Below are 24,613 nucleotides of genomic sequence, written 5' to 3' on the forward strand. Positions count from 1 at the left end.
GGACCACTGTAGGAGGACGGTCGGGCCTGAGAGCTGAGGTGGGGTGATTAGCCACCTACACCCCCACTGCTAAGCAGAAGACTCCCTTTACGAGGGTATCCACCTCAAAGTGTGGATGTTCCCCTGATTCTGGACTTTACGGGTGTGGGCGGTTACCATATTGGTTTTTTAGGTCAGTAGGGTCCTCATTTTCTAAATCCGCCATTTATGCTATATAAGCACTCCCAACCCCTCAATCCTGGCCGGGGTGGTGGTGGTCATGCCCTTTATCTGCAAAGACCGGACTGTGACCCGGAGAAAATATGCGCGAACATACAGTATATCTCGATGATGCAGCAACACAGCGTCTGCAAAGCCACTCCGGGTTCTGCCTTGCCGGCACCTCCCCCCGTCGTTGGACCATGACGTCAGGTGGGCGGGTGGCGGCAGGTGCGGGCTGACAGGCATCCTCCTTTAAGGCGGAGGGATCCAGGGACTAGCTGCTGGGCTGTGCTTCGCTTTATATAGAGCGACTGGGGGGACGCAACAGCTCTCTTGAGTCACACCGGCGCAGTCCTTGACCCTTGTGCTAGCTGTACACAGGCCCTACCGGCCGCTCCCTGGTATTTGCAGTCCTTCCCCTTCAAGGTAAGGCTGGGATGTTCTCTCTGGTTTTCCTTTTTCGAGCGATCTCTTGAGTTTTATTTGTCCTTTCTGACTTTTCCAAGCCCCAAGTATTGTGACGAGATGGCCTTGGGACAGCTCTGTTTCTCTTAGAAACGGGGGAGGGTCTCGAATAGCTCTTCACTTTACTCTTTTTGTCTGGTTCGGGTGACGGAGCTCGCCCCAGTTGGCCACTAGCCCTTGGCGAGGTGGGTCGTGGAGTGGGGCTAGAGTGGTGGTCTGCCGCACGTGGTAGCCGCGCCGGTCCGGGACGCTGCCATGTTGGCCTCTTTACTTCCGGACATGGCTACGGGTCGCAGGAGGGTCCTCTTGGGTGAGGGTGTGCGCCTTTGAGGTGACCCAGCACAGCCCCGTGTTACCCGGCCTTCGCCTGTCTATTGTTGGACGTGTTTTTCAAGTTTGGCGGGTCCTTTTCATTGAGGGTCCGTGGCGGGGGGCGGGGGGCGGGGTGTGGAGTGGGGGGAGAAGGACGCTTTCGTCGTTATCCGGCACACCGTGTTTCCTTCTCCTTTCCAGATCTTTCCTGCAGTTCTTGGTGGGGTGGGGGAGCTCAGAAAGATTCGCGGGTTCTCTTTTACTCCCGCCCCTTGATGAGAACTAGGATTGTTCTGGAAGCTTCTGGAGCCCGGCGCCCCGCCCCAGTGCCCGGATGCTGAGGCGGAGGCAGGCTGTGTTGCGGCGCCCCCTCCTCGCGTGGCCCAGGCCGGCGCATGTCCGGCTGTGACGAGGGTCGGGCCCGCGGGCTGCGGCCACCATCTTAACTTGAGTTTGGCCTGGTTTTACGGCTTTGGTTCTTTGCTCTGGGGTCATGCTGGAGCTTTGTTCTTTGTCCGGATTTAATTGCTCCTCCTGGACGGGTTCTCTGTCGATCTCGGGTTGCTTTCCCCTTCCTCGTGGGCCAGCATTGTGGTTGCTGGGGATTCCATACTATCTCGATTTAGAACTGCTTAATGGAGAACTAATTTTAATTCAGTGATATTTTAGTTTTAGTCTACTACCGAGGTTTTTATTCTCTGTATATCAAAAAAGGTAATAGTAATTTGCGTATTTAAATGTGTGTAGTAGGGCTTTCCCTGGGCCTTCCAAAGGTCTAAGATGGGGCCAATGTATTGTATCTCTAACAAGCTGCTAAGAGAATGAGGTTCCTGGACCCACTGAGTAGCAGAGTTCTAGATACCTTCCAAAAAAAGCCTGTTTTGTTAAAATAACATTTTAGTATTTTCTTAATTGGCTTTCCACTTTGGATGTAGGTTGATGTCTTTAAAAAAAAAGGCTCTCCAGTCTCTTGGGAATGAGTAGCACCCAGTTCAAAGCCCCTTGAGCTAAACCACTTTTTACTTAGACTTTTTGACAGGGTGAACTGTAGGAGTTTGGGACATGAAAGAGCAAATACATAGGGTATCCTGTTCCTCTATAATTCTTGACTGTTCTTATTGCAGATGCCTGAGGAAGTACACCATGGAGAGGAGGAGGTGGAGACTTTTGCCTTCCAGGCAGAGATTGCCCAGCTCATGTCTCTTATTATCAATACCTTCTATTCCAACAAGGAAATTTTCCTTCGGGAGTTAATCTCTAACGCTTCTGATGTGAGTTTTTTTGGGCGTCTCCATTGGTGTAGTCTGAGTACCCCAGAAGAGGGAGATGGGTAGTTTGACATTTGGTGGGGGCTACTGTTGAAGGAAGGAGCTCTGGTAGCACCATGATTAAGCTTTAGAGTGCTGGTGGTTTTAACTCACTAGCCCAGGAGAAAAGACTTGGATATCTCCCATAAAGGTAACAGTATAGGAAACTGGGGCAGTTCTGCTGTCCTGTAGGGTCACTGTGAGTTGGCACACGACAACTGTTGAAGGTAATAAACCTTGCCCTATGGAGCCATTTTGAGCTTGAAAGGGAGGGGGAGGTCTCCCTGGACACCACCTATGTAAGTAACTAATTCTTGAGCCTCACTTCAAAGGGTAATCAGAATTCAGGCTGTTTGGGAGTAGAAAGGAGCCTTGGTGGCGCAGTGGTTAAGAGCTAAACAGCAGCTAACCAAAAGGTTGGCAGTTCAAATCCACCAGCTGCTCCCTGGAAACCCTACGGGGCAGTTCTACTCTGTCCTATAGGGTCAATATGAATCAGAATCAACTCGACGGCAATGGGTGGTTTGGGAGTAGAAAACCAAAAGATTTTCTTTGGATGAAGAGGGAGGTAGGCTTTAAGAAAGCAGAATCCTAAAGATACTGTTTGTGTTGTTTTCAGGCTTTGGACAAGATTCGATATGAGAGCCTGACAGACCCTTCAAAGTTAGATAGTGGTAAAGAGCTGAAAATTGATATCATCCCCAATCCCCAAGAACGGACTTTAACACTGGTGGACACAGGCATTGGCATGACCAAGGCTGATCTCATAAATAATTTGGGAACCATCGCCAAGTCTGGTACCAAAGCATTTATGGAGGCTCTGCAGGTATGTAGCATTTCAGCTAGGCACACACCATTTACATTCATCTGTGTTCTTTGGCTTGCAGTTTCTTCAAAACTTGGTTGATTTTTTTTTTTTTTTTTTTTTTTTGGCAGGCTGGTGCAGACATCTCTATGATTGGGCAGTTTGGTGTTGGCTTTTATTCTGCCTATTTGGTGGCAGAGAAAGTGGTTGTGATCACAAAGCACAATGATGATGAGCAGTATGCCTGGGAGTCTTCTGCTGGGGGTTCCTTCACTGTTCGTGCTGACCACGGTAAGTACTATGGATTTCATGTTAAAGATTGAATGGGTTAGAATTCTTTAGTGTATTCTGTAGTAGAAATTTTGAGTATTCTACTGTAAAGCAGTCTCTATTGCAATACAGTTAAATAGTCTTTACCTGCTTAGGTTCTGTTGCAACTGATTTGTTTTTTCTAGGTGAGCCCATTGGTCGGGGTACCAAAGTGATTCTACACCTTAAAGAAGACCAGACAGAGTACTTAGAGGAGAGGCGAGTCAAAGAAGTAGTGAAGAAGCACTCGCAGTTCATAGGCTATCCCATCACCCTTTATGTGAGTATGGGCTGGGGACCGTTCCCTTCTCTCTGATGCAGGTGTCTGTTCTGGAGAACTTTATGGTCCGCAGCTTCTGCTTTCCCTAGTGTTTGTATTCCAGAACCAACTGTTTTTGTGGTGCTTTTAGTTGTCGCTGTGAGTCGGAATTGACTCGACAGCATTGGGTTTGTTTTTTTCTGTTTAGTTGGAGAAGGAACGAGAGAAGGAAATCAGCGATGATGAGGCAGAGGAAGAGAAAGGTGAGAAAGAAGAAGATAAGGACAATGAGGAGAAGCCCAAGATTGAAGACGTGGGCTCAGATGAGGAGGATGATAGTGGTAAGGACAAGAAAAAGAAAACCAAGAAGATTAAGGAGAAATACATTGATCGAGAGGAACTGAACAAGACTAAGCCCATTTGGACCAGAAATCCTGATGACATCACCCAGGAGGAATATGGAGAATTCTATAAGAGCCTTACTAATGACTGGGAAGACCACTTGGCAGTCAAGGTGAGAAGCCTTGCGTGTTGGTTCAGTAGGAGAGGAGGTAGGAGGATATTGCTGGTTTTAGACAAATAGAACTTGCCCAACTGGTTGGTGGCTGGGACCTGTGAAAGCCTTGGAGCCACATAAGGAGTTCACTTACTAATGACCCTTCCGGGGTAGACTCTGTAATGTCCTTTATATAGCCAAGGTTTTGACTTTAGTGACTGTTTCTCATTCACTGAAGGATTGTATGTGGTTAGTACTAGTCCCATTCTAGATTCATTCCAGATAGTCTCAGATCTTTTGGTGTTGGAACTAAAAGTCATTTTCATTCTGAAATAACACTATCGATTTATCTTGGTCGTCTTCGTTTCAGCATTTCTCTGTAGAAGGTCAGCTGGAATTTAGGGCATTGCTGTTCATCCCCCGCCGAGCTCCCTTTGACCTCTTTGAGAACAAGAAGAAGAAGAACAACATTAAACTTTATGTCCGCCGTGTGTTCATCATGGACAGTTGTGATGAGTTGATACCAGAGTATCTCAGTGAGTATATCCCCGTGACGTGTAATGTATTTTGTCAGATGAAGTGTTATGAGACCTTCAGCATTAATGGGATTAGAGTCTTTATCCCTGATAATTTATGGTCATCTGCAATATAATAAGTGAAGGTTCAGTGAGCAAATGGAGCTTTTTGTTGAGTCTGGATGACCAAACCAAGTCTGTTTTTTTTACTGAGTTTTTGCCTTGGTTTATTGCAGACTTCATCCGTGGTGTGGTTGACTCTGAGGACCTGCCCCTCAACATCTCCCGAGAAATGCTCCAGCAGAGCAAAATCTTGAAGGTCATCCGCAAAAACATTGTCAAGAAGTGCCTTGAGCTCTTCTCTGAGTTGGCAGAAGACAAGGAAAACTACAAGAAATTTTATGAGGCGTTCTCGAAAAACCTGAAGGTAAGGATACGAATGGTTCGTCACTTGGTCCAGTTTCTTAATGGGTTTCTCCATCCACATAGAGGAAACGAGATTATTTCCATATAAGTTGAATTGTTTTCTTTCTCCATCCTTAAAGCTTGGAATCCACGAGGACTCTACTAACCGGCGGCGCCTTTCGGAGCTGCTGCGCTATCACACTTCCCAATCCGGAGATGAGATGACTTCTCTCTCAGAATATGTCTCTCGCATGAAGGAGACTCAGAAGTCCATTTATTACATCACTGGTGCGTTGCAGCCTGGGTCTTGTCTTAGCTTTTGGAGGGGTGGAGGTGGGGGAGTGGGGCCAGGGCTTACTTGGGGTTGGGGAGTGGGGCAGGGCTTACTTGGGACCTGAGAGTATGAGACATTCTACTCACATGCAGTAACCCTACAGGTGAGAGCAAAGAGCAGGTGGCCAACTCTGCTTTTGTGGAGCGTGTAAGGAAGAGGGGCTTTGAGGTTGTATATATGACGGAGCCTATCGACGAGTACTGCGTGCAGCAGCTGAAGGAGTTTGATGGAAAGAGCTTGGTCTCAGTTACCAAGGAGGGCCTGGAGCTGCCTGAGGATGAAGAGGAGAAGAAGAAAATGGAGGAGAGTAAGGCCAAGTTTGAGAACCTCTGCAAGCTCATGAAAGAAATCTTGGATAAGAAGGTTGAGAAGGTAAGCAATCAGGGAACTTGGGTATATCTGTGAGGCTGCTTTTTTCTCAGAACTCTGTTGTTAATACTGAATTAGTAGACAGTCTATTGTTTAGGGCACATTTGCCACTTGCTCTCCCACCCAGTCAGGTTTTGATTATTTTTATAAAAATTTACACATCTGTAAAGATTAGGCACTGAATCAGTTTCTTCTCAGAATTGGAACTTTGTTTTTGCCTTCAAGTAGTAATCGGGTTGATTATTGTTAAGTCTAAGGTTTTTGTGACCGTTTCCACAGGTGACAATCTCCAATAGACTTGTGTCTTCACCCTGCTGCATTGTGACTAGCACATATGGCTGGACCGCCAACATGGAGCGGATCATGAAGGCCCAGGCACTTCGGGACAACTCTACAATGGGCTACATGATGGCCAAAAAGCACCTGGAGATCAACCCTGATCACCCCATTGTGGAGACACTGCGGCAGAAGGCTGAGGCTGACAAGAACGACAAGGCCGTCAAGGACCTGGTGGTGCTGCTGTTTGAAACTGCATTGCTTTCTTCTGGCTTCTCCCTTGAGGATCCCCAGACCCACTCTAACCGCATCTACCGCATGATCAAGCTGGGCTTAGGTGAGTAGCCTTGTTACTCTGGTGTGGCAAGGAGTTGTTGGAGTTAGCTTCTTGGAGAGAAGACTTTTTAATGCTATGGGGTCCAAATCTCATTTTGGCATTTTTTCATTTGCAGGCATTGACGAAGACGAAGTGACAGCTGAGGAGCCCAGTGCTGCTGTTCCTGATGAGATCCCCCCCCTTGAGGGTGATGAGGATGCATCTCGCATGGAAGAAGTAGATTAGGAGTTTCTACCCGTAAACGTGTTCTCTGTATAGTGTCCCTGTGTCTCCCACAGCAGCCTGAGTGGCTGTGTCCCAGTTGACTCCATCTGTTGATACCTAGTGGGTTTTTTTTTTTTTTCGGTCCTCTCCTGTTCTTGAGAGTGTAAGGTAGGATGTAAGGGCCTCAGGCCCAGTCCCATCCCTTATTTGAGAATGGGGTTGGATGTGTTGTGTATTGTGAGGGTTTTTTTTATTTTGTTTTGAAATTAAAGTATGCAAAATAAAGATGCTGTTTTATACACTTCTGCTCTCCTTTGTGCATATGGTAACTGCGTTTTATATTTCCGTAACTTTCTCCTACCATCTCTGAACTGTGGTTGCTGTCATCCTAGGCATAGCAAGCTGGGTTTTTTATTATGCATTTGTGATTAAGGGGTATATGGTACACAATTAAAACCTAAATCAATCAGAGCTTAGTAGTGGGCAAAGTCCAATGGTTTAGTTGAAAAAATATTGGAAACAGCTGTTTAGAATTTACACATTGATATTAAAGGTAGTTTGGAATAATTATGTAATAAATGTCCTTTCAGTTCCCTTCCCAAAGCCTATATACATAAACCAAAACACAGGACAAGCCTCTTGTAGGAATTTAATAAAATTATAAGAGCAAAAGTTACATTTTTATTTTTGAAGTACCAAAACCTGCAAGTGGCTCCTGGAGCAGCGCCTAGGAGGGGATAGAGGTGCTGGGTGGGGTTTGCCGCCTCCTCCCTCCTGGAAAAGCAGCACTGGCGCTTGTACTTGTGCTTTTCTCACCAAAGTAAGAAATGCAGGTGTCTCGAGGGAGTGGACCGGAAGAGTAGGTGTTCAAGGTGAGGAACAAGCACAGCTGAGGTGCTGATGGCAGAACCAACAGCCAGGGTGAGATGGGGGAACCTGGAAGAGGGAGTGGGCCTTGAAGGTGCCTTGGCCTCCTCCCCCACCCCACCAGGCAGACAGTCATCTAGTCATAGCCTGCCCTGGGGCTGAGAGGACAATCATCTAGTCATAGCCTGCCCTGGGGCTGAGAAGACACCTGCCTACTGGAGTATGACTTAAGGCAAAGGGGAAGGCTGCCTCCTGGGCTCTCCACCCCCAGCTGCAGAGCTGGTTTGTGATACTGAGAAGAAAACCTGCATTCTGCCCTCGAGCCAGTCACCTCTGACAAGAAGTTGGAACGGAAAACCGGTCCTATTTCACTTCACCCCTCTGGCCCCTCTGCCCTCTCAAACCTTCTGCACAGGGGACTCAATGGGCACAGCCTTCTTACCCCGTTGCTTTAGGCGACCCCGGGCATAGACTCGCAGGAGAAGAGCGGCAAAGACCACAGCCACACCCAGCCCCCCCACCACAGTGACAGTGTGGCCATACAGGAGGCAGGAGAGAAGGATGGCAAAGGCCTGGCGGAGGGTCATGATGATGGTGAAGATGGCAGCCCCGAACTGCCCGATGGTGTAGAAGATAAAAAGCTGGCCACAGGCTGAGCAGACGGAGAGCAGCAGGGCATGGGCTGCAAACTCACTGTGTCGTCCCATGAAGCGGGTCCCCTCCAGGAGGGCCCCCTGCTCCAGCAATGAGCCGACTGTGAAGAGGCAGGAGAAGAAGTTGACCCCAAACATCATCTGCACTGATGACATTTTGTAGGCAAACAGGGCGTCCTGCCAGTTCGAGGTGAAGCTGTCAAAAGCAATGTAGCCTGCCAACAGGATGAGGCCTGAGAGTGTGGTGGCCGGGGAGCTGCGGGGCTCTGGTCCACTGGACAGCAGAAACATGCTGACCCCAATGGAGATGAGGCCGGCTGTCAGGTATTCCCAGTGCTCGTAGCTGCGCCGAGATACCAGCTTGCCCATCAGCATAACAGGGATCACCTTGGAGGCCTTGGCCAGCACCTGGGTGGGGAAGCTGACAAACTTGAGAGCTTCATACTGGCACCAGCTGCTAAGCACATTTGACAGGCTGGCAAAGGAGTACCGGTACATGGGTGCCCCGTGTCGGGGCTGCTTGCAGAGCACACAGTAGAGGCCGGCCACCATCAGTGCCAGCACACGGTTCATGAGCACCAGGAACTGTGAGTCCGTGAAACGTTCACCTGGTGTTGTGGCCGTGGCCCCATAGCTGCGGGTCATCACTCTTTCCTGCAGCACACCCCAAGTCAGATAGGACACCTAGTACGGGCAGGGGAGAAACGAGGAGCCAATGAGCAAGAGAAGGAAAAGGTGGGCAAAAATGGATCTCAACTTCCCTCTTCCTCAGGATGATGTCTAAATGATTTAAAGGACAGCATACATTTTGTTTGTTCCTCTGTAGTAACTACGCTGCTAACCAGAAGGTCAGAGGTTTGAATTCACCAGCAGCTCTGTGGAAGAAAGATGTAGCAGTCTGCTTCTGTAAAGATTTACAGGCTTGTAAACCCAATGGGGCAGTTCTACCCTGTCCCCTGGTGTCGCTATGAGTCAGAATCGACTCGACAGCAGTGGGTTTGGTTTTTGGTTTTGTAGTTACTAGTAGTTTCCTCTCCTCTTCCAAGTCTGGACTGTCGGTACCAGGATTCAGCTTGTAGGGAATCAAATGTGACAAATGCTTTAAGACTGCCCAGACTGTCTCTGTCCCCACAGTATGGGTATTTTGGAGCTGACTCCATCGAAAGCATTTCCTATCCTTCACCAGTTCATGGAGGCAAGACTTCTTAGAGCTGGACAGCTCTTAGTTCATCATTATATGCAAGGCAGGACTACTACCCACTCCGAGGTGTCATGCAGTCAGCATCCTAGCACTCCTCTCACATGCAGTATTGGGGAAGGGCAGAGTGCCCCCCCTCCCTGCCCAATGTTTTATCAGTGGGGTCACAGTATATGAGACACATTGGTGCAGGGGGAAGCGTAATAATAGAACAGTAGAAATCACAGAAAAGAGGATAAGGCCTCTCTTACTTTTGATATCAGCGCTGGGAGAGGAGAAAAAGGAGGAAAGAAAAGGCAGCATTTCCTCCAACCACCTCCAAGAAGATGGGGGTGCAGTGTGCCCCAGGGAGGAGGAGGGGGACACATAACACACCAACCAGCAAACCTGTTACAGTAGGACTGGTATGGTGAAAACTTTGGTTGCAGCTCAGGAAAAAAACAGAGCCTGCCTACCTACCTGGAGGCCTGTGGCACAGAAGAGCAGCTTCAGAGCCTGCCAAGTGGGGGTGGTCTCTGCTGACTCTGTCCGGGGAGCCAGGGGGGACTCATCGGAGGCCTTGGGCTCATTGCCAAACACACAGGCTTTTACCAGGGGGAAACAGAGGCCCCTACCTGGAGAAGGTACACAAAGTCACACCCCAAATCTTTCCCGTATCATCTAATCCTTCAGAGCAGCCACTCTGCCCTGCTGGCCTCCCTGGCCCATCCCTCCCTAAGCCACATCCGTCTGGACTGCCGGCCACAGCCCGAATTCCGAACCTACCACAATTCCCCGCCCTTTCCCCACACACCTGTCTCCAGATAGTTCTTCCGTTTGAAGTACTGCACCAGTAGGTAGCCAGGCACCATAAAGCTGGCATAGCCAGCAGCATTCACCAAAAAGCGGAAGAACCATAGCTGGGTCCATGACTCCGGAGGGGCTTCAGGAGCCTCCCCGCCTGCCCCTAGGGAGGGGAGCGTGGCCAGCACCACCACTGTCCACCACCTGCAGGGGTAGCGGACACAAGGTTTAGGGTGCAGTTCCTTATCCACTTGGTCCGAGGCCACACTGGAGAAGGGCCCGGTGTCTCCTCCCCCTCGCCCTCCGCTGCAGCCCAGCTGGACAAAGAACCTCTCTCTCTCCGGGGGCAGGGAGGGGGACCGGTGCGGGCTAAGCAGGGCTCCTCCCTCCCCAGGGTCGGACCCGCCCCTCCGGCCACACAGGTCCCCTCTGTTCCCTCTAGCGCTCGCCGGCTGCTCAGGCCGGCGGCGGCGCCCTGTCTTCCTAACCCCGCCTCCACGTTCCCGTAGCGCCAGGGTTGCCCAACCCCTCAACCCGACACTCCCGAAGCCCCCGCAAGGGGCACAAGACCATGCCTGCCCTCCAACCCAGCCTGCTACGGGAAGCGCTATGTGGGCCTCCAGCCCAGAAGCGAAGACGCCACCCGGAGCCCCGTTCGGAGGGGCGGCAGTCACGTGGCCCAGGGGCTCAGTCACGTGAGAGCCATCGCTCCCCTAGCCCCTCACCTGGCGTCCATGTTCCCGGCCGCGTGGGGCGGAGGGGGACCGGGGAATGCAGTCCCCGGGCCGCGCACTCCCTCCGCCGCCTCCTGGAGCAGCCAGTGAGCTAGCGGCTAGCGGAAGTGCCGCGTTCTTCCCGCCTCCATTCCGGTGGCTGCCCCTCCGCTCCGCGCCGTGACCATGTAGCGCCCCAGGCCGCCGCCGGCCACAGCGCCCTCGCGCGGCCCGGAGGGAGACGCGGCTCGGTTCCGGGAAGCTAGGCTTTTCCTGGGAGGGGAAAGCGGGGAGCCCCCAGCCTTTGAAGGGCGCCCTCCCGGTGTCTCCCCTCTGCTTTGTGAGCGCCTTTAACGCTCACAATCATCCCGGGAGGTGATGGTGACCATTGCCATATTATGGACGTGGGCATTGAGATTCTGCGTTCCAGGCACTTCCCCTTGTATTAGTTTTCCTGCTTTCTGACAGGATGGAGATGCCCCCTTCCCTTTTTGTCTGGGTCAGCAATCCTGTCCCCCACTCCCCATGACCTTCAAGGCTCTGCCTGGCTTGGCCCCTGTCCTCCTCGCCCACTCACCTACCCGGCGTAGAGTCCCACTGGTCTGCTCTTAGTTCCTCTAATTCACCAGAGGCCGGTCTTCTGAATGCAGTCCGCAGTCATCCCTTACTCATCCTTATGTCGTCAGAGTTGAAATAAGAGGAGTTCCCTGACCACCCAAAGCATTTTCATTCTCACTATTCTTTTCCTTCACAGCACTTACCGCAACTTATAATCACATATTTACTTGTAAGTTTATGATTTTCAGGACTGTCTCACTAGACTATAAGCTCCAAGTGACAGACACCTTGTTGGTTTACACCCCCATGTTCTTCACCCCAGCGTAGGCCTGACCTCGCAGGGTCCTCAAACAGGTGTGGAAAGAGGAAAAAAAAATTTTTTAAGTCACAGCTCCCTTGTTGCCCACCCTCCCTAAACTAGCTCTTCCAGATGGCAGCTGCCAGGAGAGTGACGAGGCCTCCAGGGCCTGTGTCTTCCCATCCCTCCTTCTCTCCACCTGCATTTCCATAGAAAGGACAGGTGTCTGAGATGTAAGAAAGGAGGGCCTGAGGATTATTACCCACTGTATTCCACCCCCACCCACTAAGGCCCTACCCTGCCCAGGGGACAATTTCTCTCCCTCTGCTTCTACCACAAGGTCACAGGGCAGGCCTGTCTAAAAATCCCCAACACACACACATAGATATGCATACGCACAAAACAACTCTAGAGGGGAAAACTTTTAAAAAGTCTACCATTTTAGTGTCATATTACTGAAACTTCCCCTCCCCCAAAGGCTCATTTCAGCCAGGGCTTTCTGCATGAAGTCTTTAAACAAGTCTTTTAGAGTCCTCAACAGCAGTAAGATGGGACCCCCTCAGGGTCCTGCTTGCTTATGTTTCAGCCTCTCTCACTCAGGAGAGTCCATGTTTTTGCACTGGTTGGCAATTTTCGGCTGATCCAACGTGGGCAGAAACAGGAGCCTCTGCCATCTTCCAGAGGGGCAAACAAGCTTCGCCCAGGATGCCTGGGATACCTCTGGGGGTCTTCTGAGAGTCTCCATCCACTGGGGAAGCTTGTCCTTCCAGACTGGCTCTCTCTACCTTTTGATCCCTCCTCTCAGCTCAGGACTGTGCTGGCCCCAGGCTGTGGCCCCTGCAATCCCCAAGGCACCAGAATGGTACATTGCCTGGGCCCAAACTGCAGCAGCTGTGGCTTCAGCTTCCAGATGGGAAGAGGAGGCACCCCAGGGCCCCAGACCCTGCCTGGGCTTCAGTCAGCACACAGAAGCGGCTTCCCTGAGATCTTCAGGTCATCGAAGGGCAAAAGAGCAAAGGGCTGAGAGAAAGAATGGAGAGAAGCAGGGTCAGGGGTCATAAAAATAAAGGTAGTAGCCAGAGAGGGAAGCTGGGGAAAGCTGTTGGGCCACTCCCTCTCCACCAAATGACAGTTAAAGGACATCAAGGAACAAGCCTTTCTATTTCCAGAAGACAGTGGCCCCTCTGGGCTAGACAGAGCCCTGATGCCTAAGGCAAGCCCTCATTCTCTAAGATAATGCCAGAATATCAGAGCTAGGAGGGACCTTAGAGGTGGTCTAGCCCACAGGTCTGGTATTTTGGGGGTGGCAGAGGGTGCCCACAAAACGTTCTGAATACTTTTTATATTGAACACTTAAAAACGGGGAAGACTGCACAGAAAATCTTGGTTTCACCTCTCTTAAAAAATTGGAAGACCTGGTAACATGGGTTGTGTTCCTACTCTGCAACCATCTGCTGCTGATGAGCACAGGGGCCCTGCGGCGTGGACTCTTAGTTTCCCACAGGCTCCACCACCCTCTCTTGTCTTAGGCCTGCTTCACCGATTCACTGTAGCTGCAGGGACCCTGTAGGAGTCCCACTTTGGGCCCCCTGGTCCTGTCCAACTAAGGGAACAGGCTCAGAGAGGGGTAGAGTCTCGCCCAAGGTCCCACAACTAGTTAGTGGCAGAGTCCTGGATTAGACCTTGGGCTCCTAACTTCCAGTCTGGCCCTTTCAGCTGATTCCAGTCCCTGCTCTGGGAATGGGAGGTCCTCGAGGGCGGAGCACAGTATGTATGCCTCTTACATCCTCAGCCAGGTCCTGGGGTGTCTCATCCTCCACATTCCGAAGCAGCGAGTCAGCTCCTGCCTCGCACAGGGTGGATGAGATGCTGCTGAGGCCCCGGCCAGCTGCGAGGTGCAGGGGAGTGCACCCGTTGAGCATACGGGCATCCACCCGGGCACCAGCCTGGAGCAGGAACTGTACCAGGCTCCGCTCCTGGGTTTCCACAGCCAGGTGCAACGCAGTCTTCCCGCTGGTGCCTTCCTGGAAGGGAATATGGATATCAGCCAAGGCCCTCAAGAGGCAGTGTGCTGGGCCTGAGCCATTGATGAGGAGTTGAGCACCACCACTTCCGACTGATGGGCAGGGGACCTGGGGCTGGACTGGAGGTGGGGGGAGCACCCTGACAGCTCCCTGATTGGCTGCCTCACCTGTACATCAATGTCAGCTCCATTCTGAAGCAGCAGTTCCATCAGTGGCCGGTTCCTCTGCAGGGTGGCGATGTGCAGACAGGCCAGACCTGGAATGCAGTGAGGGCAGGAGCTGCTGATCTGCATCCGCTAACTCCCTCCCTCCCTTCTCTTCAGGGACCTCCTTACCCCTCAGCCCCAAGGGACCCACTGCCCACTCAATGCCTCTGATCACAGGACCGTTAAAACGTAAACCCAAAAACCCCCTCAAAAGTCTGAGGGGAAAGGAACTCAAAGTTTCCACATTTTCAGAGTCATGTTATTGAAACTTTCACGGTTCAAGGGTCAGGTTGCTGAGAGACCCCTCCCTCCCCACACACATACCCACCTGTACACACACTGCCTTCAAGCCCAGTCCCAAAGCTGCCTTCTCTGAGAAGCTCTCTGGGATCCTCACACCCCCAGGACCTCCCCAGCTGCCACTTCCTCATGTGTGCTCCCCTGCCCCAGAGCCTACTCTGCCTAGTAGTAGAGAATTAGGTTCACATTCACGTCCCTCATCTCCTGCAAAGTCTGTTCAAATGCCCCTGCTCCACGAGGCCCTCCCTGACCACTCTATTTAAAAATCACATCAGGCCTCCCGCTCCCAACCCCCCCCACCATTATTCCCCTTACTCTGCTCTTTTTCCACAGCTCTTACTATTTTTTAACACACTACATAATTTACTTCTTATATATACTGTCTGTCTCACTCTGTTTCGTTCACAGATGAACGCCCAGCCCTAAATCATGTCTGGCACACAGAGGGCCCTCAGTACATTTCTGCTGAATGAATGAATGAGTTCATCTAATCTCTATTAAACGGAATATACTGAGGGCAGGGTTAGCTCTCTGCTTAGCATATAGTACCAAAAGAAACACAGACCCGTTATCGTCAAGTCGATTTCGACTCATAGCGATCCTACTGAAGCCCTGTTACGATACTGGCTGCTAACCAAAAGGTCAGCAGTTCAAATTCACCAGCTGCTGCCTGAAAACCCTGTGAGGCAGTTGTACTCTGTCCTATAGGGTTTCTGTGAGTTGCAATCAGCATACAGTAGGTGCTTGGTAAATTCTAAATCAAATTCCTTTATTCATCACTCATTTATTCAGCAAAGATGTACTGAGTACCTATATGCTTAGAGCTGGACGTGAGTCAATGAACATGCTGTGGCCCTCCCTTCCCTGAGACTGGAATCCCTGTCTCCTGCCCCCTCCTCATCCTACAGGACCCCTAGGCTGCCCGAACCTTGCCAGTTTTGCAGCTGGAGGTCTAGGGAGTGAGGCGGTCCTCTGCCTGGCTCCGGCCGCCCCTCCAGCAAGCAGCGGGCACAGTCCAGGTGCTGGCGTTGGCAGGCCACGTGCAGGGCTGTGTCACCATGCCGGTCCTGTAGCACCCGGCTGGCCCCCTTCAGCACCAGAGCCCGAACTGCACCCGGCTGGTCCAGATGTACAGCCAGGTGAAGCGCTGTCTGTGGGCACAAGTAGAGAGTAACAGGGCCACTGTGGCATGCCCCTCCCTCTGGGAACATGCTAAGGTGGGCACAGGAATTCCCACCTGCCAGCACCTTTGAGGGCAGCCTATAAAGTCCAGGGCCATGGTCTTCAAAGGAAACACTACCAAGCCCTTCCCTCTGTCACTCCACAAACTCTTGGGATTTCCATTCTGGCAGCAGGGTGAGGGAAGTGGCCCCCTGCCCTTCTTGCAGGCCCTCTTAGCCCCTGAAGAAAGGCCAGATGGGGGCAGGGTCTAGCCCTTCACCCTCTGGAGAGACCTCATTATCCCCAGGGACCAGGCTGTAGGGAAGGGCTTGCAGGGAGGAAAGATGGCAAACTCCTTCTTCGAGGCCTCATTCAGATGTGATCTCCTGGACTGCCTTCCCTGGCTGCGCCACACATAAATTGCATCTCACAGCAGCTGGTATGTCTCTACCACAACTCTTATCACCATGTTGTGTAATTAGGTGTTGACATGAGTTCCCTACCTACCCCAGGATGTGAGCACCTTTTGGGCAGAGGCTGCGTCTTTCTTACCCATCTCTGAATCCTCATCTTCTAGACCAGTGTCTGGTATATGGCTTCTTGAGCGAGCAGCCTAAGGAATCTTGTATGGCTGCTGGGGATGGCTGCCAGGGCAGGTATGGGTATCTGAGCACAGCCCACCTTCTCTACCTACCTGGTAAAGGTTGTTCTGAATGTCCAGGACGTCCTGGGGCAGCAAAGCCAGGCAACAAAGCAGCACAGCTGGGGCCTCGTGAATCACTGCCAGGTGGACCAGCCTGGGGAGAGGTCAGGGGCAAGGCTTGGGGTCAGGGCCCAGGCTAGAGAGCCAACTAGGGTCCTGGGGTTAGAAAGAACACATTAACCACCAAACAGCCACCCACTGGGTAGGTGCAGGAAGTGAGAGTTTGGGCCAGGAAGTGAGGGCTGGTGTGAGAAGCCAGGATCCTGGGGGTGAGAGCTCCAAGTTCCCATCTCTGGCCTTCAGGAGGGCCTTGGCTGGGTGGGAATGTGGGCAGGGTGCTGATGGGACAAGGGCCTTCCTGTCCATAGTCTGCCCACACCCCACATCCTTCTGCCCCCAGGGCCCCACCAGGCCAGCTGCAGCTCAAAGCCAAACTGAAAGCTGTCGGAGGAGCCCAGAGGGGGTTTCCAGGGCTGTGCTCCCCACCTCCCACCCCAATAGGGAGAAAAGAGGCGGTGGGGTGTGGGGTCACCCCTCCAGCAACTCAGTGTTACACATTCCACGGGACAGAAAACAGTTCTTGGAAGAGGAGCAAGGAGACAGCACGGCATCCTGTCCTATTGACATTCACAGGGAGTCAAAAGGGACCCCTCCAGACAGCACAGGCAAGGTGGGCCTGACCAGAGGCCCTCGACTCCTGAGTGCAACTTCGAGGAGAGGTCTGTGCAGTGCAGAAAATGCATGCTTATTGGAGGCCAAGAACCTTAAACTAAGGGAGAAGAGGCAGCTGGGAGGGGAGTTCCCGTGTCCTGGGGTTTCCCTACGTCAGGTGGGAAAATGAAAGCCAGAGCAGCAAGGTCTGGGCCAGGACAGCTGCCTTGGAGCCTGAGTGAGAGGCTTGTATCTGGGCTGGGGAAGGGGCTGCTCAGGCAAGAGGGGGCTGGCTTTGGAGACAGGCAGGCAGCAGGAGAGGCCCAGGAGAGAGTGACGGGAGGGAGGAACCACTCTGGAAATCCCCTCAGCCAGGGCCTGCTCTCTGGGTCACATTCCTGCAGCCACCTCCCTCTCCCTCTCTCCCTTCCTCCCACTTCCTCTTCCCACTTCCATACCTCCCACAACCCAGATACCTCTGAGGGAGGAAAGTGCCCCCTTGTCTCTGGCGAACCCCTGGGGAATCCTGACGCTCTTTCTCCCACACATAATCTGGACTAGTACACCTGTCTCTTATAGAGATGGTAAAAGTGGGGCTGAAAGACCAAGAAAGGAGGCCAGGGTCACAAGTTCCTACTTCCTGGATCAAAAGTCAGCTGTAGATATCTTACATGGAGCCCCTGAAATCTTGGGGTTCTGGGCCTGAGGGCTGGTGATGCAGGCACACAGTGCAAAAAGGCCTGGTTCACTCCTCTTCCACCAACCATCTTTGCCCAAAGCCATGCAGAATTAGGACCCCTGTACCTCCAAAAAGGTCAGGGCCAGCACCCCCGCTGCCTCCTCCATCCCCATTCATTTATCCTGGTTGCCCTAGTATGGGACCCCAGCCTCTCTGTTTCTCATCCAAAATCCCAGCCACCCCCTCCCCTGTCCGTGTTTTCTTCTTTCTGAGGGGCAAGTCCTCAGCTGGCCAGCTCCTCCCACACATCTGCTTCTCATCTCAACTGCCCTCTAGCCCAGTCCCCATCAAGATCCACCTGGGTCTCGGGGGGGGGGAGGTGGTAAGAGTAAATGGGGGGGTTAGGCAGGACAGTGAGGGGGCCTGGGGGGCTCAGAACGGGGAGGGCATGGGGCAGGCTGATTCCAGCCGTCACTTCCCCTTTCCCTGCAGAGGAGGAAGTAAGCTGGGGCAGCCAGCCGCCTGTCTGTCTGCTGGGGCAAGGGTGCTCCAGCCTGGCTCACCTACTCCTCCTCAGAGCCAGCCCCAGCTCTGCACCGTGGCACCCCCCTACCTATCCTCCCAGCCTCCACTGGCAACCTGTAACTGGCAACTCTGGTTCCTTGAGACAGGGCATTCTGAGGTCAGGAGATGAGAATCCCAGATACTGAGTAAACAAGGATGCCCCCTCCCCCTCAAGGGAAAAAAAGAAAAAAACTGGACTGGTCAGGGGAATTTTCTCTTCCTAGGGGTGGGTTATTGGTAGGTTTCCAAGATGCTAGCTGGGGTTCCAGGCGTCTGAGGAGGGCTCTGCCCACCTCCAAAAGGGAGAGCAGAGAGATGATGCTAAGTCCTACGGCCTGGTTAGAACTCAAAAGTTGGCTGAGAGTTTGGAGTCTGGAAGACAGTGGGGACTGCCCCTTTCCGGGCGGTTGCCTAGAAGGATCCTTGTGGGGGTGGAGGGGAGCCTGGCCTGTAGCGGCTCCTGGGGAGGCCTAGAGTTAGAATTGGGAGGAAGGGGTCCTGCCTGAGCCTCGGCCCCGAACTCACGTGTCTCCTTCTTCGGAGATGTAAGTAAGTGCTTCCAGCTGCTGAGGGCTCAGCGCCCCCGCGGGGAGGAGCGGCGAGCCTGGGGCAGGGTCTTCGGCCTCGGCGCCCCCCAGCAAAGGCAGGGGTTCGATGAGTGAGGAGGAGCCATAGGTAGAATCAGCCCGCTCCCCATCCGCGTCTTCCTTCTCCTGTGGCTCCTTGGCGTTTCCCCGGGGCTGGGTCCAGGGCTGGGGGCTGCCGCTGTCGGAGGGCCCGGAGGCCGGGGTGGACTCGGGCAGGGAGCGCAAAGAGCGCAGAGACTCGATACCGGAATCATACTGGCTCTCATCCGCCTCGTCCGGCCCTTTCCGCGCCTCCGACATGCCCGCGGCGCCGGCCCGCGGGGGCCGGGTTCCAGCAGGATCCGGCTCCGGACTCCGCTGCGCTGCCTTTCCGGGTTGCGGGGCCGCCTCGCTGAGCTGGCACCTGGCCCAAAGTGGCCTCCTTCCTGGGCTTTGGAGGGTCCGAGGGGTCGACCAGAAGTGTAGACAAGGGTCGGAGACAGACCAGATCCACCGCAGCGGCTACTCAGCGTAGCAGGCAGCCGTGTCTGGTCCTCTCCCTCGCCCCGCCCCTCAGCCCACAGGGTGGCCGCGCGCCGGGCGGCCCCGCCCCCGGCCCCGCCCCCACAGCGCTTCCGGACAGTGGCCCCGCCCCTCCGGAATCCCCCTCATCCCTCCCTCTGCGTTGGTTCCGAGTCATGGCTTAACCGCTCCTGACTCACTCGTTCGTTAGTCCAGTCATCTATCCATCTATCCATCCATCCTTTCTTTCATTCATCCATCCACCCATTCATTCACTTATTCCCCTTTCCTTCTTAATTTCATTCATTAATTCTATGTTGGTTTTTAAAGAAATATTTATTAATCGTCCGCATGAGCTGGACATCTTGTGGGGAGAACAGGTGGGTGGTGGGATGGGGAATCATTGCTTCCCATCCCCTCCCCGTTTCTCTTGCTTTCTCTTCGTTTCCTATCAGTGCCCACAAATTTGGGTGGAGAAAGGGGACACCCACTATCTTTAAAGTGGGTCCTGGAGAGAGGGTCTCCTGTGTCAACTTCCAGATCACATAGAATTGGGCATGAGGATTTGTTTTTGGAAAGTAGGTTTCTCAGGCAGACTGGTGTTTAAAAAAGCCGAATGGCCATGGGGTTTCTTCTTCCTCACAGGGGTGAAACACTGGCCTCCGGTGGTTGCAGCATCTGGTTACCCCTACTAGCCAGGGAAGTTTAGTTCCTCATGGTGGGGCCAGGAGGGGGAGGCCCCAGACATGCTGAGCCACACTCTGCTGAGATCCCTGACAAGGACCCAGCCCCAGCCCATCTTTCTTCCTTTCCCATTGCTGCTTTCCCTGGGCCCAGGGAGGCCTTAGGAGAACTCCCACCCACCTGGTGAGCCCCAAATGAGTGTTCCATGATTTACCCCCTTCCTTGTTTCTCCTCCCCCAAGCACCAGTGGCCTAGGATCCAGCAATGCCCTTAGGGAATCGCTCTCAAGGGAACATCCACCTTTTCCACCTCTGACATTGGGAGAGGGGGCTGGGGTGAATGTAGACAGCTCCTAACCAGCTTCCCCACTGCCCTCCCCCATGTAACCTTGGTTTATTCAGCTATCCATTCACTCCTTTGACAATCATGTATAGAGCTTCAATATGTCTGACATTATTCTTGCCGCTGGAGGCAAAAATGAGTATCACAGTAACAGTAATAACCAAAAACCACCATCACCAACAACAAAAGATACAAGCTCCCTGGCTTGGTGTATGTTTTGCCGTGCATACTATCAACAACAACAACAAAATAAAATTTAAAACAAAGCTCCCTGACAATTACAACACAGAGTGGCTGTGCTAAGACAGAAATGAGAACAGGGTGCTGTCAGGGCACACAGTCAAGCCACCTACCCAGTGGGATAAGGGGCAGAGAAGGCTCCATTCCAACTGGGAATGGGAAGGGAGGCAGGCTGGGAGAAGAGAAGGACCTGGTCTCTGGGGGGTGGTTGGAGAGAGAGGAGGGCTGCAGGAAGGAGACGCTGTGCACTGTTCTCCATCCTCTTGGATGAGCAGAGCATATGTTGAGCATGAAGCACTGAGAAGCCAAGAGGGAGAACTTCCTATCATTGTGTGTTGGGATGGGAAAGCCCAAGGAAATGACAGCATCCCCTTCCCTTGGGGTAAGCGTAATTTCAGATGTTCTCAACCTCCTCTCCTGGTATATTCTTCTCCCATCCTCAAAGGCTGGAGCAAAATGTAGTAATAACTCTTGACCTAGACTGCCTGGGTTCAAAATCAGGCATTATCATCCCCATTTTACAGTTGTGAAGCTGAGGCCCAGAGAGGTGAGTTGACTTGTCCAAAGTCAAACAGTCAGGAAGTGCAGAGCAGAGTTCACTTGTCTTTAATACAAAGCTGTAAAAAAAATTTTTTCAGTGAAACCTTTGTTTTTTCAAGACTGAAACTGCATGGGGTGGGGGCATCTGAGTCTCCATTAACAAAAAAAAAAACAAACAAATCCGTTGCGGTCGAGTTGATTCCGACTCATGGCAACCCTATAGGACAGAGTAGAACTGCCCCATAGAGTTTCCAAGGAGGACCTTGTGGATTTGAACTGCTGACTGTAGCACTTAACTACTATGCCACCAGGGCTTCCGCTCATAGTGACCCTATACAGGACACAAAAACTCATGAGTGTACAGTAACCACCCCTTTCATTTGCCCAGACGCTGCATTTGAGGAAAAATCAACCCTAACCCAGTCGGATATCTGGCCCTGACCAAAGACAGATATTAGGTACCTGATGTCTGATTGAGGAGCCCTGGTCTCGAAGTGGTTAAGCGCTTGGCTGCTAACGAAAAGGTCTGCGGTTCGAACCCACCCGTCTGTCTGTGGGAGAAAGACGTGGCAGTCTGCTACCATAAAGAATTTGTTATTGTTATTGTTAGGTGTCATCAGGTAGGTTCCAACTCGTAGCAACCCCATGCACAACAGAACGAACCACTGCCGGTCTGACGCCATCCTCACAATCGTTGTTTGAGCCCATTGTTGCTGCCACTGTGTCAATCCATCTCCTTGAGAGTCTTTCTCTTTTCTGCTGAACCTCTACTTTACCAAGCATGATGTCCTTCTCTAGGGACCAGTCTCTCCTGATAACATGTCCAAAGTAAGCAAGACGAAGTCTCACTATCCTTGCTTCTAAGGAGCATTCTGGCTGTACTTTTTCCAAAACAGATCTGTTCCTTCTTCTAGCAGTCCATGGTATAATCAATATTCCTCGACAACACCATAATTCAAAGGCATCAGTTCTTCTTCATCCATGGCCTGGATTAGGCACACCTTAGTCCTCTTTGCTTTTTAACACTTTAAAGAGGTCTTTTGCAGCAGAACTGCCCAATGCAATTTGTCGTTTGATTTCTTGACTGCTGTTTCCGTGGATGCTGATTGTGGACAAAGCCATGGTATTCTCAATCGCCTCATATGCATGAGAAAGCTGGACAATAAATAAGGAAGACCGTAAAGATCACAGCCTTAGAAACCCTATGGGGCAGTTCTACTCTCAAAAAGGTCGCTAGGAGTCGGAACTGACTCCGCAGCAATGGGTTTCGGGTTTTTCGGATATCTCAGCCAGGTGTGTGGCAGCCCCTTTTCTGGCCACATGAGGTCAGCATTGAGTCACCCATTGCCTCCAGCACCAGAGCCGGAACTCTGACAGGAAGCCCTCCTGGGGACACTCCAGGAATGGGGAGAGGGATCATGGCAATGTTATCTGGAAGGATGACCTGGGACTTCGACTCAGGTCATGGTGTGGTCAGGGCCTACTCTGCCCCAGTCTTCTCTGAGGTCAGACCCCTCCGGTCTTTCTCTCTGCTGGTGTGTTCTGTTTCCCTTTGCCGTGCCCCCTCTCCCGACTTCCGCCCACCCCAGCCAGGCTCATCTTTGGGAAATAGGCCTGGTTTCCATGGTGACCAGCCGGTCAGCTGGCTCCTTCCACAGCCCCCTCTCTCTATTCCTCTTTTCCTTGAGCCTGCAGAGAAGGGTAGTGTGTATGAATGGAAAAGGAGGCAGCGGTGGTCTTTTGTCTCCCAGGAGCTCTGAGGTTATCCAGAAGGAGTTGTGCTGTCCCTCTTCCAGAGTCCCCTAAGGTGGAGGTGGGATGGGAAGGCAGTGTGTGTGTGTGTGTGGGGGGGAATTATAATAACTAAATGGGGAATGAAAGGATCTTATCCGGGTTGGGAAAGGCCAGGAGTAGGACCTCTGTTTGTTCTCTGTCTGCAGTGAGGACTAAACTAGGTGGAATGTGCTGACACCAGATCATGAGGGGTTAGAGTTAGCTGTGAGGCAGAACTTCCCTAAAACCGTGGGTGACATTGGAAGGAGTCACCAAGTGGGAGTACTCCTCTGTCATAGAAGTGAATGTAAACCCCTGTCTCTTCAGGACCACAACCCTCCTCTGTTTGGGACAGGAGGATGGGCACACTGACCTTGAGAGGGTCATGCAGGCTGGATAGTTCCGAAGCAATAGGCAGACAGAGAGCCCCTTCTTCTTGCCTGGAAAGGGAAGAATGAGAAAATGGAAGCAGGCCCAGAAGTTATGGGGGGAGGCAGTAGCTCTTCTGTCACAAATAAGTGGCAGGAACATTCCAGACAGATCGCTATACTTGTACGCTATCCCTAGAGATCATATGCACAGGCATTGCCTCAAGCTAACTTCCTACCCACAAGTATACCCACGGACTTTTGAATGACAAAGATCTGGATTCTAGGGCTAGCTCTGTAAAGTGCTAGCAGGTGACCTTCAGTAAGTCACTCCCTCTGCTTTGCTTCCTTGTGGGTGAATAGTGAAAACAGTTAATATATGTCAAAGACCCTAATGTGGCACATGACACAGAGGAGGATTCCACAGTGACTTGTGCAAACAGATTAATCATACATGGCCTTTATCACATTCTATCATAATGATGGAGTCCTTGGGTGGTGCAGACAGTTAATGCACTCTCCTGCTAACTGAAAGACTGGAGGTTTGAATCCACCCAGAGGTACCTCGGAAGAAAGGCCTGGCCATCTACTTTGAAACAATCAGCCATTAAAAGCCCTATGGAGCACAGTTCTACTCTGACACACAAGGGGGTCGCTATGAGTTGGAATCAATTCAACCGCAACTGGTTTTTATTATAACAATTGGTTTCCATGCCAACACCCCGTATTAGACTTTGCACTCCTTGAGGGTAGGAAATTGTGTGTTTCATTTCTCAACAGGGCACACAGTAGGTACCTAATATCTGCCTATTGAATGGATGCATCTAGGAATGAATGAATGAATGAATGAATGTCAGTTTCCTTCCTGCTTGTCCTAGAGAATGCAGAGAAAAGCAATGTGGGTTGGGTGGCATGAAGGGGTAGGCTGCCTGCAGTTTCTCAGTCTGGCCTGTGGTCTGGGACTCCTACACCCACAGAAGGTCAGAGCCTTAGAGATTGTCCAGTCAACTTCCTCAACGCACAGCTGAAGAAACTAAGGCTCAGAGAAGGGAAGGTACTTGCCCAAAGTCACACAACACATTAATGGCAGAGATGGGATTGAGAATTAGAACTTGGGCTTCCTGACCTCCAGCCTACAGCGTTGTACACACTTCATTGCTTCTCTGAGGCTTTTCTTCTAGGGAAGAAAGACGGTTCAGTGAAGGCCAGTTCCAATGTCCTTTCTTACGCCCTGTTAGTTCTTTCTCACATCTGGCTTCGATCCCTTCCTTTTCACCTTATTCCGTTCCTGTTCAGCTGGGACTGGCCAGTGAGGTCTGGCTCCTGTCTTAACCCTTTACCACCCAATTGAGAAGACGAGATCTTCCCTAGAGTCTCAAGACTCAGTTTCCTCTCCCCAACCCTCAGCCCCAGGAACTCCCAGGAAGCAGGGATGCGGAGGGATGTTGACTGAACCTCGGGCGCCCCCTCCGCAGAGCACAGACGGAGAGGAGTTGCCGCACAGATCTTCCTAGCATGGGAAGGGGGTGCAGTTAGCAAGGCTGGGAGCAGGAAGGGTGTGCGGGTGGGCCCCTGTTGCTTCTCCCCTTTGGCGGTGGTTATTAGGTAGGCTTGGAGAAGGCGGAG

General features: G+C 52.1%; 4 protein-coding genes across 6 annotated transcripts in view; 2 read left to right on the plus strand and 2 right to left on the minus strand.

The window, feature by feature from the left end:
* Positions 1 to 471: 471 nt before the first annotated feature.
* On the plus strand, positions 472 to 6,757 carry HSP90AB1 (heat shock protein 90 alpha family class B member 1). 2 transcript variants are annotated; one of them, XM_004379510.2, is made up of 12 exons: positions 472 to 627; positions 2,103 to 2,249; positions 2,905 to 3,111; positions 3,222 to 3,381; positions 3,546 to 3,679; positions 3,867 to 4,172; positions 4,525 to 4,690; positions 4,906 to 5,096; positions 5,215 to 5,362; positions 5,512 to 5,780; positions 6,057 to 6,390; positions 6,506 to 6,757. In XM_004379510.2, the coding sequence occupies exons 2-12, from the start codon at positions 2,103 to 2,105 to the stop codon at positions 6,613 to 6,615; spliced, it is 2,172 nt and encodes a 723-aa protein (XP_004379567.1). In that variant the 5' UTR covers positions 472 to 627; the 3' UTR covers positions 6,616 to 6,757. The 2 variants fall into 2 exon arrangements, with proteins under 2 accessions (XP_004379567.1, XP_023590003.1); XM_023734235.1 differs by lacking the exon at positions 472 to 627 and adding an exon at positions 1,451 to 1,692.
* Positions 6,712 to 10,765, minus strand: SLC35B2 (solute carrier family 35 member B2). Of its 2 annotated transcripts, XM_023734236.1 has the most exons (3): positions 10,106 to 10,765; positions 9,772 to 9,926; positions 6,712 to 8,798 (listed from the first exon to the last, which is right to left on the minus strand). In XM_023734236.1, exons 1-3 carry the CDS (start codon positions 10,161 to 10,163, stop codon positions 7,860 to 7,862), a joined length of 1,152 nt encoding a protein of 383 aa, XP_023590004.1. In that variant the 5' UTR covers positions 10,164 to 10,765; the 3' UTR covers positions 6,712 to 7,859. The 2 variants fall into 2 exon arrangements, with proteins under 2 accessions (XP_023590004.1, XP_023590005.1); XM_023734237.1 differs by lacking the exon at positions 9,772 to 9,926 and having other exon boundaries at positions 10,106 to 10,299.
* A 202-nt stretch (positions 10,766 to 10,967) lies between these two features.
* On the minus strand, positions 10,968 to 19,054 carry NFKBIE (NFKB inhibitor epsilon). The gene is made up of 6 exons (XM_004379514.2): positions 18,478 to 19,054; positions 16,050 to 16,152; positions 15,123 to 15,345; positions 13,856 to 13,944; positions 13,449 to 13,688; positions 10,968 to 12,684 (listed from the first exon to the last, which is right to left on the minus strand). Exons 1-6 carry the CDS (start codon positions 18,837 to 18,839, stop codon positions 12,619 to 12,621), a joined length of 1,083 nt encoding a protein of 360 aa, XP_004379571.1. The 5' UTR covers positions 18,840 to 19,054; the 3' UTR covers positions 10,968 to 12,618.
* TMEM151B (transmembrane protein 151B) overlaps positions 18,838 to 24,613 on the plus strand; it is an 11,207-nt gene continuing 5,431 nt past the window's right edge. The window contains exons 1-2 of the mRNA XM_004379565.2: positions 18,838 to 19,000; positions 19,096 to 19,202. Of these exons, the coding sequence (XP_004379622.2) occupies positions 18,838 to 19,000; positions 19,096 to 19,202 (270 nt within the window). The remainder of the gene's footprint in view (positions 19,001 to 19,095; positions 19,203 to 24,613) is intronic.

Source organism: Trichechus manatus, unplaced genomic scaffold (genome assembly GCF_000243295.1).
Source record: "Trichechus manatus latirostris isolate Lorelei unplaced genomic scaffold, TriManLat1.0 scaffold00065, whole genome shotgun sequence".
Lineage (NCBI taxonomy): Eukaryota > Metazoa > Chordata > Mammalia > Sirenia > Trichechidae > Trichechus > Trichechus manatus.